This window comes from Ciconia boyciana, chromosome 2 (assembly GCF_034638445.1).
Source record: "Ciconia boyciana chromosome 2, ASM3463844v1, whole genome shotgun sequence".
Lineage (NCBI taxonomy): Eukaryota > Metazoa > Chordata > Aves > Ciconiiformes > Ciconiidae > Ciconia > Ciconia boyciana.
In genome coordinates, this window is record NC_132935.1 from 48,171,419 (window position 1) to 48,189,271 (window position 17,853).

At 47.1% G+C, this 17,853-nt stretch overlaps 1 protein-coding gene across 1 annotated transcript in view; it reads left to right on the forward strand.

Annotated features, from left to right (window-relative positions):
- The first annotated feature begins 2,251 nt into the window (after nucleotides 1–2,251).
- Nucleotides 2,252–17,853, forward strand: part of KLHL14 (kelch like family member 14) — a 60,439-nt gene continuing 44,837 nt past the window's right edge. The window contains exon 1 of the mRNA XM_072851285.1: nucleotides 2,252–3,189. Within this exon, the coding sequence (XP_072707386.1) occupies nucleotides 2,252–3,189 (938 nt within the window). The remainder of the gene's footprint in view (nucleotides 3,190–17,853) is intronic.

Sequence of the window (17,853 nt, forward strand, 5' to 3'; positions counted from 1 at the left end):
TTTTCCCCTTCTTTCTTCCAAAGATGTTTGAAATCGCAGTCATTTACGCTCGACAATTTTTACAATAGCCTTGAGCCATAATTTTGCGAGTCTCTCCAGCATCCATCCCCCTGTATGGTCTCTCTCCACTGGCCATGCACGACCGTTTCTCTCCCCAACCGTGGATTTCCTATTACTCTCGTTACGACTCACTGAGCCCCAGGCCCAAGGATAATGATGTGTTGTTTCTTGGTAGCATAATTTGTCACACGTACATTTTTTCTTCTTCTTCTCTTGCAGAAAGCTCTGCGCTCTCTCTCTCTCTCTCTTTCTCTCTCTCTCCTTCTCTCTCTCTCGTACATTTTCTTGCTGTTGCTAATTCATGGTGATCAAATGATGTACGACAAAATAAATTGTAAAGAGTGACTGCTCCGAGTTGGGAACCAGACGGTTTTTTTTTTCTTTCTTTCTTTTCTCTCCCTCTTTTTTTTTTTTTTTTTGGAAGGAGCGAGCAAACCTTTAAAAAGGAAGGACAATTGATTTTTTGGGGGGGGAGCTTAAGTGAACCTTTACTTTGGCAGCTGGTTGTGGAGCAGGTAAGTTTCTGGCCTTGTGTCTAACCGTCTCTGTGCATTTTCTTGTGTCTCCTGATTTGTTTGTTGTTGGGGGAGAGGAAAGGGGTGCTTGTGTGTGCGGGGGTGTGTGTGCTGGAAGTGTGTGCGGGGGGGGCAGTTGTGTAACGAACGCGTTTGCAGAATAAACTCCGATTGCAAGAAATGGGCAAAACGAGGAAGAAAGAAGGGGAGGGAGAAAGAGGAGGAGTGTGTGTGTGTATGTACGTGTGTGTGCATGTATGTATGTGTGTGTGTGTGCGGCGGGGAGGGGGATTGACCGGGTCCACTTAAAGGGAGAGGCTCCGGGAGGTTTCTGTAGCCGGCGGCGGGGCGCGGAGCGGGGCTGAGCGGCGCCGGGGCAGGGGAAGCGGCTGGAGGGAGCCCCTGGCTGTGCCGATAAATGGGGCGGGGGGGGCGGAGGGAGGCAGAGGAAGCCCAGCGCTGGCGAGGAGCGACTGAGCGCGCTGCAATGGCAGGAGCAGGTCTCGGCGGGATCCCGCTGAGGAGGAGGAGGAGGAGGAGGAGGAGGAGGAGGAGGAGGAGGAGGAAGAACGGCGGCGGCGCCGGCGCTCCGCGGGGCGGGATGCGGCCAGCGCGGGTCGGTGGCTGCGCAGCCCCCGCAGGTGCGGCCGCAGCTCGGGGCTGCCCCGCCGACCCCCCTCCCCTCCCCGGGCCGGGCACGGGGCCGGGGCCGGGGGGAACGCGGCGGGGCCCGGCCGGACCGAGGGGCCGCCGGGCAGGGCCCTGCTCCCCGCCGACCCCGCCCGCTCCCCCCGTCCTTCCCCCAACTTGAACTTCACGTAGTTACCGGAGTTACGGCAGCGGCGCCGTCTGCTGCGAGGAGAAGCGAGCCGGGCAGGACAGCGGCGGGCGGCCCCTCGCCGGGCCCGGGGCTGCCGCTTCCCCCCGCCCCCCCCCGCCCCGGGGTGCGAAGTATTGCAAATCTACCCCCCCCCCCCGCTCGGGGCGGAGAAGGGGGGCTCAACTTCGGTGCCGGCCAGCGTCGGGGCCCCCGCCCCGGGCACGCCGCTCCCCGGCCCCGGGGACGAAGCGGGTCCCGGCGCCGCCGAGTTGCCAAAGCGGCCGGAGGGGGCCGGGGCTGGCGGCGGGCAGGGCGGCCAGGCTGCTCGCCTTCCCGGCAGAGTTTCAGTCACTTGGTAGTTTCTCTGGGCATCGCGGAGTTTGGGGGGGGCTTATTTTGTGTGTGTTTGATTGCTTGGGTGGTTGGTGGGGTTTTTTTTTGGGGGGGTGGCTCAGCTTTGAAAACGTCCCCGGCTTCCTCGCTCCTCCCCTGGAGAGCAGCCCGGTTTGCACCGAGGAGGGAGGAGAAAGGGGTGGTGTATGTGTGTGTAGGGGGGGGAGAGCAGGGGGGGGAGGCCAAAAAAATAAATCTCCAGCCCTCCCGAGTTGCGGCCCCTCCGAGCGAGCCCGTCCGTGCCCGGGGCGGGGGGGCGGCTCGGCGGGCAGAGGGGAGCCCGTCCCCCGGCTGCTCCCCCCGCCACCCGTGCGCACACGGCCGGGATGCGCCCTCCGGGCCTCTAAAGCTCTGTGTTTATTGTTGTGTCGTCCCGTGTGTCCCCCCACCCCGCTCTCCTCCCCACCCCTCTGCCCAGGTTGGAGGAGGGTTTAAAAGGCAGGTGTGTCGGAGGCCGCTCGCCATGTCCAGATCCGGGGACAGGACCTCCACCTTCGACCCCAGCCACAGCGACAACCTGCTGCACGGCCTCAACCTGCTGTGGAGGAAGCAGCTCTTCTGCGACGTGACCCTGACGGCCCAGGGCCAGCAGTTCCACTGCCACAAGGCCGTGCTGGCCTCCTGCTCCCAGTACTTCCGATCCCTCTTCTCCAGCGGCGGCGGGAGCGGCGGGCACCCCCACGCCCTGGGGCTGGGGCCCGGCGCCCAGGACGGGCTGGGGGGCCCGCCGAAGGAGCCGCCGCCGTCGCAACCGCAGGAGGAGCCCGGGACCCCGTCCTCCTCCCCGGAGGACAAGCTGCTGGCCAGCCCGCGGGCCATCAACAACCTGGTGCTGCAGGGCTGCTCGTCCATCGGGCTGCGGCTGGTGCTGGAGTACCTGTACACGGCCAACGTGACCCTCTCGCTGGACACGGTGGAGGAGGTGCTGTCGGTCAGCAAGATCCTGCACATCCCGCAGGTCACCAAGCTGTGCGTGCAGTTCCTCAACGACCAGATCTCGGTGCAGAACTACAAGCAGGTGTGCAAGATCGCCGCCCTGCACGGCCTGGAGGAGACCAAGAAGCTGGCCAACAAGTACCTGGTGGAGGACGTGCTGCTGCTCAACTTCGAGGAGATGCGCGCCCTGCTCGACTCGCTGCCCCCCCCCGTCGAGTCGGAGCTGGCGCTCTTCCAGATGTCCGTGCTCTGGCTGGAGCACGACCGGGAGACCCGCATGCAGTACGCCCCGGACCTGATGAAGCGCCTCCGCTTCGCCCTCATCCCGGCGCCGGAGCTGGTGGAGCGGGTCCAGTCGGTGGATTTCATGCGCACCGACCCCGTCTGCCAGAAGCTGCTGCTGGACGCCATGAACTACCACCTGATGCCCTTCAGGCAGCACTGCCGGCAGAGCCTGGCCAGCAGGTGAGAGGGGCGGCGGGGAGGGGGGCCCTTCCCTCACAGACGCCCCCTCGGCGGCTTCTGGCCGCGGGAGGTTGGGGGAGCGGGGAGTCCCCGCAGGGCGCGGGGCCGAGGCGGCGGCGGGTAGGGACCCCGCGGGGGCCGGGCCGGGCCGGGCGCCCTCCGGCGGGGCAGGGGGCGGCGCGGCGGCTGCGGCCGCGGCAGCGGCAGCGGCCGGGCCGGGCGGCGGGAGCCCGCCCGCGGCGGCGGGTGGAGGGCGGCGGCGCGGCCGCGCTGCCCGCCCCCGGCACCGCCAAACTTTTCATCCCCTCCCCTCGGCCCGGCGGGGCCGCCGCGGCCGGGGGCGGGGGGTGGCGGTCGGCGCCCCGCAGCGCCCCTCCGGCCGCCCGCCCTCCGGCGCGGGGGGAGGCCGCTGCGTGGAGAGCCGGCCCGGGCGGGGCGCGGAGGCGGCCCGGCGGGTGCCTCGCCGCCAGCGCGGCGCTAGGCGTGGGGGGCCGGACCCCCGGCAGGGCAGCGGCGGGGGCGGAGGCCGCGCCCGAGGGCGGGAGGCCTCCTCGGAAGCGGCCGGCGGGGCGAGCGGCGGCGGGGGCCTCCCGCGGCGTGGGTGCCTGGGCTGCCCGCGCGGGGAGGCCGTGCCCGCCCCGCTCCCCGGCCTCCCGGCGTGCGGGCGGCGGTCGCAGCTCCCTCAGCCTTCGTGCCTGGTCCGTGGGGCCACCGTGTGAATGTGGGGCTTCACCGTGCGAGTGGGAGCCCGCGCGTTGGGAACCTGTTGTAATTATTTATTACAGGCCGTATTTATTTATATCCAAGTCCTGAATCTAATTAATTATTTTCATAAATAAATGAGTTACTCGTGCACACCCTGGTATTGCTGGTGTTCGGGTGATGTCCGTATTGCACGTGAAAACTTGTGACTTCATAGTCCTTCCATCTATGACATGTCAGTTATTTTCGTTTAATAAGGTAATGAATCATGATGTCAAAGATTGACAATATGAGGTTGGTGTTAGGAACTGAAAGCACAGCATGTAGTTTAATGAGCAGTAAATATACCCGAAATGAAGGGGATATTTATTTTTCTCCTTTTAAAATACGTTTATACTTCATTTCATTCAAAAATGGAAAGATAATACCATCTTCCAAGTACAGTGGCACGGTAGCGCAGACATCAAAGCACACTTTGTATTATTCAGCTTTTTAACTAATAGGTGGATATTATTAATGACTTAACAGCAGCAAGAAAAACTGGTGCGTTATTATATATTTTAGATAATACGCTCTGTTAGCATTAATGCAGAGGATTCTTTATATCTTCATGTAATAGGTACCCCGATGATTTAACTTTGAAAATGCTGTGCCTTCTTTTATTATCTCTGGCTAGCTCGCTCTGTTAGTATTTTGTCGTGCTTATCACCTTGCTGTCTAACCGACTCTCACTCCGAAATCCTACACTAAAAAACAAATACCAGCATTTTGCAGTGCAAAGTATTTTTGAGACGCCGCTGTTGTGGCTGGTGCGTACCCTTTGCATTTCAATATTCAAAACTGTTGACTTTCAAAAATGCAAAACCCACCACCTCCTTCTCAGTTGAGATTCTGCACGCCGCCGGGGGCATGCCGGGGCTCGTGTCCTGGTGGATTGCTGAGATACCAGCCGGCTTGGTTCAGTGAAGATACCTTCCAGCTTCACTGGTCCATGTCATTTGAAGGATATGTAGTGGTGTTCTGACCACTGAATGCTTACAAGTGTCGTGGATGCTGCAAGAATCTGATACCCCTGGTGCTGGGAGCTGGCTTTCCCTGTAAGCGGGAGCGTACACAAAAGGATCGCACTTTAAGTAGACCTAGATTAGATTCTAAGTTGCACTTACTTAATGACTTATGAGGGACTCCAAATACCACAAATACCACGTTTTTAATTTGTAATAGGTGGTATTTCGGAGTGGTATTTCAGAGACCCTTAACTGTAGCGGGTGAAAACATACTGTCACCTTCTCAACTTTAATGTGTGTTTAATGACGGCGTCATAACTAGCTTCTCTTGATTGGGTTCTTTGGTGGCAGGGAAATCTGAGCAAAAACATTTAGATTTCTCTTATTTATAAGCAGGCATTAGAACTTACTCAAAATTTTAAAATGTTGGAGATGTTGAAATGCTCTGTCATACAGAATACAATTGGTATATTTTCATTTTGGGTCTTGGATGATATTCCTGGGAATTCATAAAGGTCACGAAGGCCTGTCTTTGAATCTTAATCATTTTAAGATTTCATCAGGCTGCCTAAGTGTACAAATGCCTTCTTAAACATGAACAAAGAAACAAAAGAAACATACTCAAGACTATAGAGATTTCCAGACTTGTCCTTCCTGTTACTCTTAGTTTCTCTAAAGCTGCAATGACAGGTTGACATTCATTCAGTAAAATTTTATTTTAAGGAGGAAAACCTGCAAAGAGTTTCTTAGGTTACTAATTTGCAGAAGGAAATCTTAAAAGTAACTAACAGTTAAGTACGTGTGCAAATAGATGAAAATTATTACACAGAAAAGGACTTTAAAACTTTGATTACCTTTTCTGTGAGCAATGGTGACCTTGGTAATTTGGAATTTAAAGTTTAATGAAAGGTCATGCACAAAAGATTCACATGTCTTCAGAAAGAGATTAACTGTTCTTCTTGTGCAGTATAATATATACTGCACAGTACAGTATGGGTTGGTGAGAGATACAAGCAGCACAGTGCCATAGCCACCTGCTTACTGCATATTGAAGAAATTAGGAGAATCTCACTCAGAATTAGAACTTGCCAATAACTTTTTTGCATTTTTAATAAAGAACTTTTTTTTTTGTAACACGGTACTTAAAAACAAAGTGTGTACACATATGTACGTACATATCCATACGTGCACTACCACTTTGGAGTACTTTGGAGTTGGGGCTATGTATATTTCTTAAATGAAACTAGTGTAATGGGAAGCTTGAAATATGGCAATTCTCCTCTGAAATGTAACTAAAAATAGCACTGGTTCTTTCTTTAAGTTTGTTTTTTATGTGGTAAATCATATGTGCTCACTTTTCTGACAAACACAGGTTTTTGCTGTTGTCGGGGCTGGAGGAGAGCGATTTTGGATCATAAAAGCCAGTCTGCATGCTCTGAGCAGAGTTATTTATAAAGTTTGTGCTACAAATGCAGATCCTGCAGCGCAAGTGACGCTGGGGCTAGAAGGCACCTGGGTTGTCTTTTGTGCCACAGTGAAAAATGCTCTTTACCTGCAGGGAGAGCAGATTTTTTTTCATGAAATTTCCTGGGGGAAGGTAACACTTGAATGCTCGCATGCATTTTTGTAAAATTATTTTTCAAAGTACAGAAACTGAACGATCATCGTTTAAAAAGGTGAGGAATGACGTTCCTGACTTGTGAAGCTTGCTGTGCACTCTGAGGTTTAGGACTTTACCATGGGGAGTGGGCGTTTTGGCTCTGATCTGGCATTTGATCAGATGCTCAGCTCTAAGCAAGGGACTCTGATCTCCTTTTTTCAGGTTAATGCTGGGGGTTTCTGGCCTCTGTGATCCTCACCTGCAGCAGGGCCTCAGCACGCAAGCCGCTAATAAAGCTTTTTGAGGCACAGTCAGTTTTGACATCAGTAGGAAAAATCCCAGTTGGTTTCAGCATGGAGTGGATTGGGCCCATTATGGTGATCCTGAATGTTAGGCTTACATGATGTTTGTCTCTCCCTGAGACACAGATAACTGTGCTGTGTCATGTTTTCTGTTGTTCTGGGAAGAAAATGCATTTAGATAGAGGAATGTTCGTCTTCCAGTTATTTATTTGACTCTCGGGACTTCACTAGAGTACTGAGTTGATTAAAATGTCTCTGTGCTTTATTGTGTAATATAATATATTTTATACAATACACAGTATGTGTTTTCAATTTTTAAAAAGTTCTGGGTTAGAGCATTACCGTGTTGCAGGAAAGAATTTCACTTTTAAAGATGAGTGAGCTAGTGAGAATTATTATTGCTTCCATGTTTGCTTGCAACAATGAAAATGGTTAAAAACACATCACTGCTACGAAACGCCTAGCTTTTAGCTTGAATTTCGCTGGTGCTAATGCACAATGTAGCTGTAGACAGAATGGAGCATTATAGAAAAAATACTTAAATTACGGGGCTTGTTATTAAATGTTTTCCGTAAATATTGTTGCCTTTGTATAGAACATTGCCATGATTTTATGGTTTCGCTCACCTGTAACTATTTACAGCGACTTCTGTTCCAGCCAGCCATGAGAAGATAGGCCGGGTGGGAAGAGGCAGCCCCTTACTGCCTGGGAGTTGTTTGTCGGCTGCAGGACACACGCAGCTCCGCTCGACATCAGTGGTTTGGGCTGGTCAGCTCCTCCCAGGATTTGCAGGCAGAGCAGCAGTCAGATGTCTGTACAGCTGCATCAGGTACCTGAAGGCAGAGGGGAGTGAGGAACGTAAAGCTGGGAGAGAGGGGAAAATGCAGAAAAAGAAAGGAATTGAGATACTCCAGGGGAGGAACAGGACGTAAGTAGCGGAAGCAAGGAAGTACAAATGAGGGAGAAGGGGAGAGAAGAGCAGTTTTGAAGGGAGAAAAGTGAAAGAACAGGATACCAGACAGGAAAGGAGACAAATAAAACAAAAAAGACCCCGGCAGATAAAAAGAAGAGAGGGGATGAAACAAAAGGAAAAAACCTAATTCTTGGCAGAAACAGCATCTGTTGTCAATAACAGCTGAGTATTTCAGTTTCTGGAAATGTTATTTCAGGTGCGGGGGAGGAAAAATGGACGGGGATCAACCAAGTGACCTGAGGTGGGAAACGTCTTAGGCAGAAAATATGGAACTAAAGAGTGAAAGAGAAAGAAGGGAAATAAAAAGACAAAGAGATAAGAAGGCTAAGCCTGACTGTGCTGTTTTCTGGGTTCCGCAAAGTCCCAGCATGTACAGACCCAGCTGTTTCTCTATACTTTTGTTCCCTGGACTACTAGACCTTGGGGACATTAGAAGTGCAAATTCTGGTCCTGCTGAAGCTAATTGTAGAGGCTTTTATTTTTCTTTAATTTCAGCGGGGAGAGGGTGTCATCCAGACTGTTTGGTGTTGTTAGGTGATATTAGTGAAAGTGACAGCAAATTAAACAGTGACAGGTGATGAAGATGATATGACCAGTTTTCACTCAGTAAGAAGGTGGTCACTGTTGATGAAGAAGGAAAATATAAAGTGATGAACAGTGTGAGACGCTAGCATTTATGTGGAAGACATACATACCTAGTCTGTTTTACTTTCTACAGAGGAGATTAAAAATTTGAAGAAACTGGTTACATTCCTTGGCAATTAAATGATTTCCTTCTTGAATACACTAGTTGTCTACAAATCTCACAGACTGTAGTTCAATTTGACTTATTTTTCTGCTAAGATTTTTGTAGGATCTCAGTACAGCATGTTTGGTGATGGTAAAAAAACTTCCCTGTTTTTTCACTGAAATACATTGTTGTGTGTTCTAGTAACAGCCACCTGCCTGTCCCTTTGTGATCCTGACACCAATATTTGGATTTTTAACTAATATTTGTACTCATGGTTGATTGCAAGTAAGAAATATTTCAGACCCCAAATTAACATCTGGATAAGAAACATAGCTTACAATGTATGTGAATTACTGACATTTGCATTGCGGTGTGGATGAAGTGAACATGAGGCTCCAGTTTATTTTAGTGGGCTTTAGATCAGGTCTTACGTGCCTGAATTAATACCAGGAAATTGTACCTGTGCCAGGACTCTCTCAGCTGAGCTGCAGAAGGGAGACTGACACATTAGAGGCTGCGGGGAAGTGAACCACAGACCTGTAGTCAGTTTAATCCTAGTTAGTCTCACCTACTTGCCTTACTATGTGCATTCATTTGCCTTTGGAGACAGGCTAGTGCTGAAGTGTAAGTGGGGAGATGTCGAGTATGGGAGAGGGAGGGAGGCCTGGAGCTCAGGTTACACCAGGGGCAGGCAGAGGCAGCACCATTGTCCTAGAAGGACTGCTGTGGGTCAGGACAGTCCCTGGGAGCCTTCCTACAGACACGTATGTCCTGGCTGGTAACATCCCTGGTGGCATAGGTCATGGCGAGTTTCTTGACCAAGCTACAGTACTCGTTACGAGAAACATAATTTATGAAGAGCATTTAATGGCCTTTCTTGTGGACAACCATCTTTCCAACAGCTGTAGATGAAGTAGGGGTGCCAAGTACCATGTGCGGGTACTCCCCTTCCCCTGCCAGCCAGTGTCCTGGTCAGCAGTACTAGTTGGGCTGGTTTTCTTTGTGGAGCCCCTCCTAATTTATGTCCTTAGGCGACACCTCGTCCCAGAATCCCACTGGCTCCTTCCCCACCTCCTGCCCTCTCTTGCTCTGGAACTTCAGTTTTTCAAAATCCCCTACTTCAAAGCCTTTTGAACATCCAAACTACTCATTTTCCCTTACCATTTTCCCTCATAGGCCCCTGCTTGCTCCCAGGCCACTCTGCCAGATAGGGCTCTTCCCCAGATCCAGCCTACCTGAGCTTCACCTCTGCCTGTCCCTTCTCTTGAATCCTCTGCTGCCATGGCCCCTGGCCCCTCAGTGCCCCTTCCCCAGGCTCCCTGCTCGCACACACCAGTGCCGACTGCTCCAGACCTCTCAGCTTGGATCTCCAGAGGCTGCTGCAGCTGGTTGGGCTGTGCTGCTCCTCAGCTTTCCGTCGCCCTGCCCCTTTTAGCATTTGAAGCAGCTTCAGGTATCTGCATCTGCATCTCCAAACCCTTTTTCCAAGAGGAAATCTTTCACTGGATTTCGAGGTGCCTTGTTCTAGAGGGAAAATTAAGTTAAATTAAAAAGAATAATCTTACTAAGCCACTCAAACTGAGGGCAAAGTGCCTGCGAAAATGGGAACTTCCTCCTCAAATGCTGTACTTGAGCAAAAATGCCCCTTTTCCAGCACCTGCAACAGTCTGTGCAGCTCATTTACAAATCCTGTGGGTCCCTAAAAGAATGGAGCTGCCTCCCATGAGGTCCTGTGCTGTTCTTGCCCATGCTTTGGCAACGCAATCCAGGACTGTCCTGTCAGGGAGAACGTAGGTCACAGGTGGTGCAGAGCCTCCTAGACCAGGAAGGTCCCTCTTCAACAAAGTCCTGCTGGTATGATTTATACGTTGGGTCTACCTTTTACAAATGGTGTGCTGTAGGATCATGGTGAGCATCACACACACCTGTCTTGGCTGCCTGCGTGTCCTATCTGAGGCTTTTCTGTCCACTCTTTGCCTGATGTGCATCCCCTTCATGTGGAAAGAGGAGATAGATAGAAAGGAGAGGGTCTTTGAAGGCACATTGTAGCCTGGGATCACTATAGTTTTTTCCTTATAGCAGAGGTTCTGAGTCTGTAACTGCTGAGCAGTAAATGGAACAGAGCTGCGATGGTGTAATTGTTTGGATTTGTACTTGAAGAGAAAGTACAGCGAGCCTTGGGGGCAAGGGGAGGAGAGCAAATGTAGAACACAAAATCAACAGAAAATAGTTTGCCAGGAAAAAAGCTTTGGTTCTGTTAAACTCACGTTACGGAAAAAATCCTCATAATCTGTAAAAACACCATTTTATCTTTTCAAACAACTCCTGTGTTTTAAAAATCAGAGCAGTTTTCTAAATCAGAGCAAAGTTTGTCATTATCCTTTGCAAAGTATGGCCTGAAAAGATTGAGCAGGGAAGTTAATAGGAATCCTGAATGAAAGTTTTGAGCTGGACTCTACTGCTCTGATAACATCTCTGTTGTTGATTTTGTTGAAACAGACCCTGTCTGGTATTACAGGTTTACCAAAGGACCATCTAAAGAAATTAAAGAATATGGGAAGTTGAAATCCATTAGTAGATACTTCCTGGCATCATTTTTAATATTTGCTGGCTTCCTGAAATTTTCTTTAAAGACCATCATGCCTAGTACTTAGTAGTCAACACTTCCTGCTGTATTCTGGGAAAGCAGACAATAAACTTTGAGCAAATATTATCAGTTGCCAAGTTCAATGGAAACAGACAATTTGCACTGAAGCTGGAAGTAAATAGAAGTTGATGCCACGGTTGGTTCTTCCTATCTTCCCTGACTGCCGCCTCCTTTCAGAAAAAAAAAAAAGCAGTGGAAAAGGTAACCAGTCATAGCTTGGGTGAGGGGGCAGCAAGTTGTGTTTCTTCTCCTCAGCTTCCTAAGGAAAAGGAGACTCGGCTGGGGAGAATGCAGCCTCTGATGCAGAGACCTCCTGTCCTTGTGGACATCCGATATAGAATCAAACAAAAAAGGACCTTCTTGACTTTTCACAGTCTGAAAATCAGAAGGAAGAGTTGATTGAAATTTCCTAGGGGAAAAATGCAGATTTGACCACCCTGAAGCATTCTATAAACATTTCCATTTTACCACCTCTGTCTAAAACAAACAAAAAAAAAGGAGGTGGGGAAGGGAAAGCAGATTGCAAAAGCATCTAGCTTTGACATTTTCTTTAGTTTTATTTTTAAAAGTGTTCAGGATCAAGGGACTTTCAGGTTTTTCGGAGCTTCCAACAATATGGAAAATCAGTTGTTTGCATAGTTTTGCCAATAAGATTCATGACACAGGAGGTTTTGCGACTCATATACCAATATAAGCTTTGCTAGTAAAATTGTTTTGATTCAAATCCCTTACAATGCTTCAGATACGCGCTGTGTGGCTAGTAAGGATATCTTTAGCATTCAGATCTCAGTGAATTTAAAGACCTGTGTTCAAATAATCTCTTTGTGTAGATATTGTCACTATAGAAGTACTATTCATAATCTCACATAGGCAACACATCTATTAAAGCCTCTCTCAAGCTATAGGGAACAGCAGTGTTGTGTATGAATACAGCAGCCTTGCCAGGACTCCGTATGGGAGAGCTGCTGAGCATCTTTCTGGGGAACTGTACCAGTCTCCTGTCAACATGGAGAATAAGCTGGTAATACAGGGAGACAAAGATAAGGACATTCCTGTGCGTTCCTCCCAAAAGAATGCTGATGGCAGATGCCACTCTTCCAGGATAGTTGCCCACCCCTAAGCTACCTATTAGTTCATAGGCTCTTATCCCAAAAGGAAGGGACATTCACTTTAAAAATCTTCCAGGTAAAAAAAAAATACCCTAACTCTTCAAGATTTACTTAGACACCATGCTAAACTGGTAATGGCAGTGGGACTGGATTCATAAAGAAAAATTGGGTATTCAGAGCTCTAAACAGATTCTAAGTTATTTTAATACAGGGGATGGAAAATTGTCTGGCAACTGTAGAAATAAAGGAAACTTTAACTTGTCAGGTAACTTTGCAACAGTTAAGTGTGGCCTGTCAGACAAAAGATTCACTTACCTTTAGACTTCTGCTTTTTAGACAGAGATAAAAAGGAAAGATTGTTGTTGGAGCAAACAGTGACTCTGCTTTTTTTCTATGCATTTGTTTAAAAAATAATGCATTGGACAAAAAGAAAAAAAATTCTAGTAGATTCAGAAGATGAAAACAACAATCAATATCTGCAGCAAATCATTCCCAACTTAGTATTTATGTCCCTAAACTTCAGTCTGTCAGTGGCCAGCAACATGTATTAAATGAGCAGGAGAGCAGGTGTCTCTTGGGCATCACCCAGCCTCTTCAGTGAACGTTACAGTGAGCTCTGCTGCAATGAAAACTTCTACTCGGGGCCTTCTGCTAAGCATGCCCATGTTGAGAATGAAAAGATGAAAACAGAAATCTTAATGGCGCTAAAGTGAATGATAAGACTGGTTTTCAGGTACGGTATTAATAGAAAGTTTTTTTCACATTCTTTCAAGTGTGCCTTGGGCAATAGGTGTGCCTTAGAAGAGTCAGAAAAAACCATTCGTAAAGGAACATTCACACATTCAGCATATTTTTGAGCATATTTTGAACCTAAGAACTAAATAATTTCTTGGTCATAATTTGCAAGAGACCTCAGCATGCTTTAGGTTTTGACAAAATCAAGATAATTCTTTTAGGTCTGTACTTTGCCCATAAGGAGAAATATTCCTGGTCAGTCAGAGTTCCAGTGGAAGTGTGATCTGTAGAACTTGGTCTGGCAGCTGTGAGAGCTCAGGTCCTTGCCCTGGCAGTGCTATAGGGTTAGGAAGAGATTCTGGATGCCTATTCACCTATAGGTTGTGATGTTCATTAATTCATTTTATGTGATAACAAAACCTCACAAAATTTCTCCGTCCAAAATAAGTTTTACATTGTATCTTATAGCTTTCATCAAGTTCATAGTTAAACTCCTGGACAATGATATTTTCTCTCTGTTAATCATTTGTTGCTAATCATGGCTATCTTTGCAGTCAACTGCGGAATCCAAAATCTATTGAAATAAGCAGTTTTCATATGATACTTTTGGTGCACTGAAATACCTATCCAGGAGCAGGGAAGGTGATTGTCAAAGATCTCATCACATGTTTTGTGATGGCAAAACAGTTTCTTCAGTCACGGGCAAATAGATGCCTGCAGCATCAGTTCAGATTTGCAAACTGCAACTATATTCTCCATTACACTTTTGTTGGACACAACACTCCTTCAGATGCCTTTTTAGAAGAAAAAGGTTGCTTAGGACCATCCTGGTTTCTGAAGATTAAATTAAGTCTTTAAGTGTTAACAAACAAAAGGTCTGCAACTGAAATGCTGATTGGGACAGTGTATTTATCTCTTTGTCTATTACCTTGAGGTTGGTATCTAAACCTCACTGCAATATTTTGTTTCTGCTGCAGGTTAATACAGCCACTTTTTCTGAGATTCTTGCTACTTCTTGTTTTGACAGTATCACTATGTGTTGGTCTCCAGTTTCTCAAATCCTTTGATGTAATGAGATTTGTGGATGTAAGTAAAATTCACCACTCATTCACCTGCTCTTGCTGGATCTGGGCTGGCCTTCTGGCTGTTTTTGTTTGTGCCTGAGTTCAGTGAGCAAATACCTGAAGTTCGATTTGGCTCCACTGCGTTTAAGGTCAGCACTCAAGCAGGAGCAAGGCATCCCATGTCTGTGAGGTCCCTGGTCTGAAGAGCCACCTGGCTCGCTCTATACTCAAAGCCATGGTGATAGCCTATATTAAAAAAGAATTAATGATCCAGGTTTTTGGTTTTATTATAGCCCTGAGTTAAGAGGAAAGCATAGTTGAATAGTCTTTTTTTTTTTCATTGATTACCATGATCACCTGTATGTCTAAGATGCAGTTTTCTTTCTGATGTGTAACGCTACACTGAATGCATTAAGAACCACAGGCCTGCCACTTCATCGTTGCAGTCTTTCCATTTCTTTGGATTCACTAATGCAGAGAGGGGAGCCTTATTGCATTGTTTAAAAACTGGAAGAGTCTGGAGCAAACCTGTTGTTGATGGGGCTTGTTTTCTTGCCAGCCTTGGTAGAATGAACTTCTAGAAGGAAAACCCATCAGTGCAAGATTGATGGATATGCTACTAAAGAAAAACAATGTACAGGAAGAGTATTTCCCATTCATGCGTTTTCCATTAACATGAGGCTATCAAGGTTGCAAAAGACCTTTGGGTGGGAGTCGTCATCAGGAGTATTGAGGTCTGTTACTGTCTTTTCTACTGATTCCTTGAGAGTTGATAAACTCTCTTGGGCTCAGCATTTTGCCTTGTGTATTCACGGTTAGTTTAGACTATGGGCTAGTGACCTGAGTTTTAGAGCTGATGCACATCTGCTGCTACCTTTGAAGTGAGTAGGATTTAGGCATGTTGATGGGTATTCAACACCTCTGAAAATGAAGCCACTTATATGAGTTCTCAGATTCCTAGGTTGGTGTGCCTGAAGGGAATGATGCAAGTTTGAACATGTTGACTTCAAAATATACTTTGGTTTCCAGTCTTGTAAGTAGACAAAATGAATTTCACACCACGTGGGGTACCCAGGAACTTAATTAAGGTGAATTAAGTGTTTTAAAATCTTTGCAGAACAGAAACTGCAAAGTGTGTGCAGAATAATAACAACATGTGTATGTTCATCAATGAGAACTAGAGTTTTGGATTCTAGGTATAAGAAATGCTTTCGGGATAAGGTATGGATAAGTTTATCTCAGCTTTTTGCCATGACATCAGCCTGCTGGGTCACAGTTAACATTATTTTAGCCTTCCCTGACTGGGACCCACTACTGTTAATTGAACACAGGATGATCATAATAGCCTTGCTAGAAACACTGTGAACCACAGTATGTAACTGAATAGTATATTATACTGTGAAATAAGGACTATGAAAAGAGAGTGTTTCAGATATAACGCAGAGCATTTCACATGGTAATCTTGAGTTATCCAAATAGCAAACATGTAATAATGCAAGAAAGGGAGAAACTTTATCTTGCTAAGGTATTACACATATTTTTAAATCCTGCCTTCATCGTAGTGTTTCACTGAATTACGTTTTTATTAGTATTTGGAAAAGTCTTCTGCATATAAGCAGTGATCATTTCCATGTCTTTCATATTTTAGAATGTATTTTAAGATTTTAACAGTACTGCTCAGTGCAATATGAAACACAAATATAATGTAATACAGAATTTTTTTTTTCAAAACCTAAAATGAAGCAAGTCACACCAAAACTTAAAAAGCAGAATTGTCTCCAGGAAAACACATCAGTTTAAAACATACGTATCTTTAGTCACTGTATTATCTTTACTTGGTTCACTGGAAGAGCTCTCAATATAGATGAATTAAATCCTTTGAGTAGAAGAACCCATCTCTTCTTTGCCATGTGAGAGTTCCCTGTGCTTTTGGTAGAGACTGTGCTGGCTATTAAGTTCTTATTAAACTTTTATTAAGGGCTTCTGTTCATGCTACTTCCCATTTTAAACATGTAAAAATACTAAACATTTTTTAAACATTCCCATATAGCAGTGCTGCTCCTTCTCAAGAAACAGTAGCTTCTCAGATTGTTTAACTGAAACAGTAATGTTAAGGATAGTTGCAGCTGCCAAAGTCTGGAAGCTCAGAGTTACATCTGACATTTCATTCTTCACCTTAACTGTTGAGCCTTGGCCATTCATTGGTTTTTCACAGTGCTTTGGAGTTAGAAGGGAGTTTTACAGATGAAAGATGAAAATCAAAATAAACTCCTTTATCAAGTAAACCTTGCAAGGGCATTCTGAATTTTACAATACACAGGGAGTTGATTGTGATATAACATACAACACAAGAGGGTTGGAATAAACAATTTATTCTCTATCGTTAGGGATGGCCATGCATAACTGACTTATGGCTCCGGTTTGCTCTGCCACTTGTTACGTGTGCAGTCATCCCTAACTCATACCAAAAATAGTTTACCATACTCCTGTGTGGCATCGTTTTTATCAAATGTTCTCTCATTAAAAACTTTACGGGGGACATTGAACGTTTCAAGACACTGGCAATGCTTATCAAAGCTTTCCCCAGAGCTTGGTCTCACTGAGTGGAGTTGGTGCCGACAGTGATCGTGAGACAGTTCCTGATATCCTACACAGATACAGTCTGGTGGGCAGGTAACATCATTTGACAGTATGTAGCAGGTTCAGTGCAGGGGTCAAAGGCTGGCTTGTCAGAAAGACTGAAGGACCAGAGGGGCTCCCCCCAAGTCGGGAGCGAAGCAGGGGGGTAGGACAGCGTGGGAGAATATTGCAGCGTCGCTGCCCCCGCAGTGTAACTCCTGCCCCTGCAGTGAGGGTTTCGTTTCCTCCACTGTCAGTTCAGGACCTTCCCTGAGCCCTAAATCCATTTTAAAACAAACAAGGCCATCTGCCAGATAATTCCCTGTCCATCCTTGTGATAGATGTATCTGCAGTCTGTAGTTGTCTTTTGGATAGCCATTTGAAAGGTTTTATTCCTAAGCATCGTGCGGATCGAGCCTTCAGCTGCGTGCTGCCTTCCTGAAGGAGGTTCCTTTTCGGTAGTGTGTGCCTACAGCACAACCTAGCTCATTTTGCCCAGTCTTCTGAAGAGAGGATGCAATCCTGGTACAAATGTAAATTGGTGGGTCCCCAACACTGTCTAGGTAGTAGCTGGAGCTAAGCCACTGGTGAGCCTCGGTGGTAAAGCACCCGGTGCTGGAGTGCACTGCTGAGATTGGAGCTCCTGGGCGGCGGGTTTGGCCCTGCCGCATGCAGTTGTGGTGGTGGGTTTTGGATTGTGGCATTCTGTACCTTTCTTGGCCAGGAGTGTGTTTGCTGCAGACTGACACACAGATTGCTACAGTGATGTTGTCATGCTTGGAAGAATGTTGGTGTTTGGCAAGAGTGCTTTCCATCAAATGCATGGTCCCCCTGCACATTCGTTCGTATTGATGCATTTTTTCCAGGCAACATCACCTTCCTACTTCGTGGGACCATTTTGAGCATAGACCTTTCTTTCAGCGTTATCACACCCAAGCTTAGTATAACTGATGAAAGTTCAATTATATGCGAAGTGACTATTAAAGCATCGGGGCTCATCTGGGGGTCTGGGCCTCCCCTCCCTTTTTCACTTACAATTGTGCTAAATCCCGTAATGTTGCAAAGAAATCGTACATTCATCAGGTGGAGCGTTGGAGGCCAGGGTGCAGATAACTGCTTTTACTGCATATGAGACATTGCAGTCCTGTTCTTAAGAACTGCCAGGCAGATTGGGAA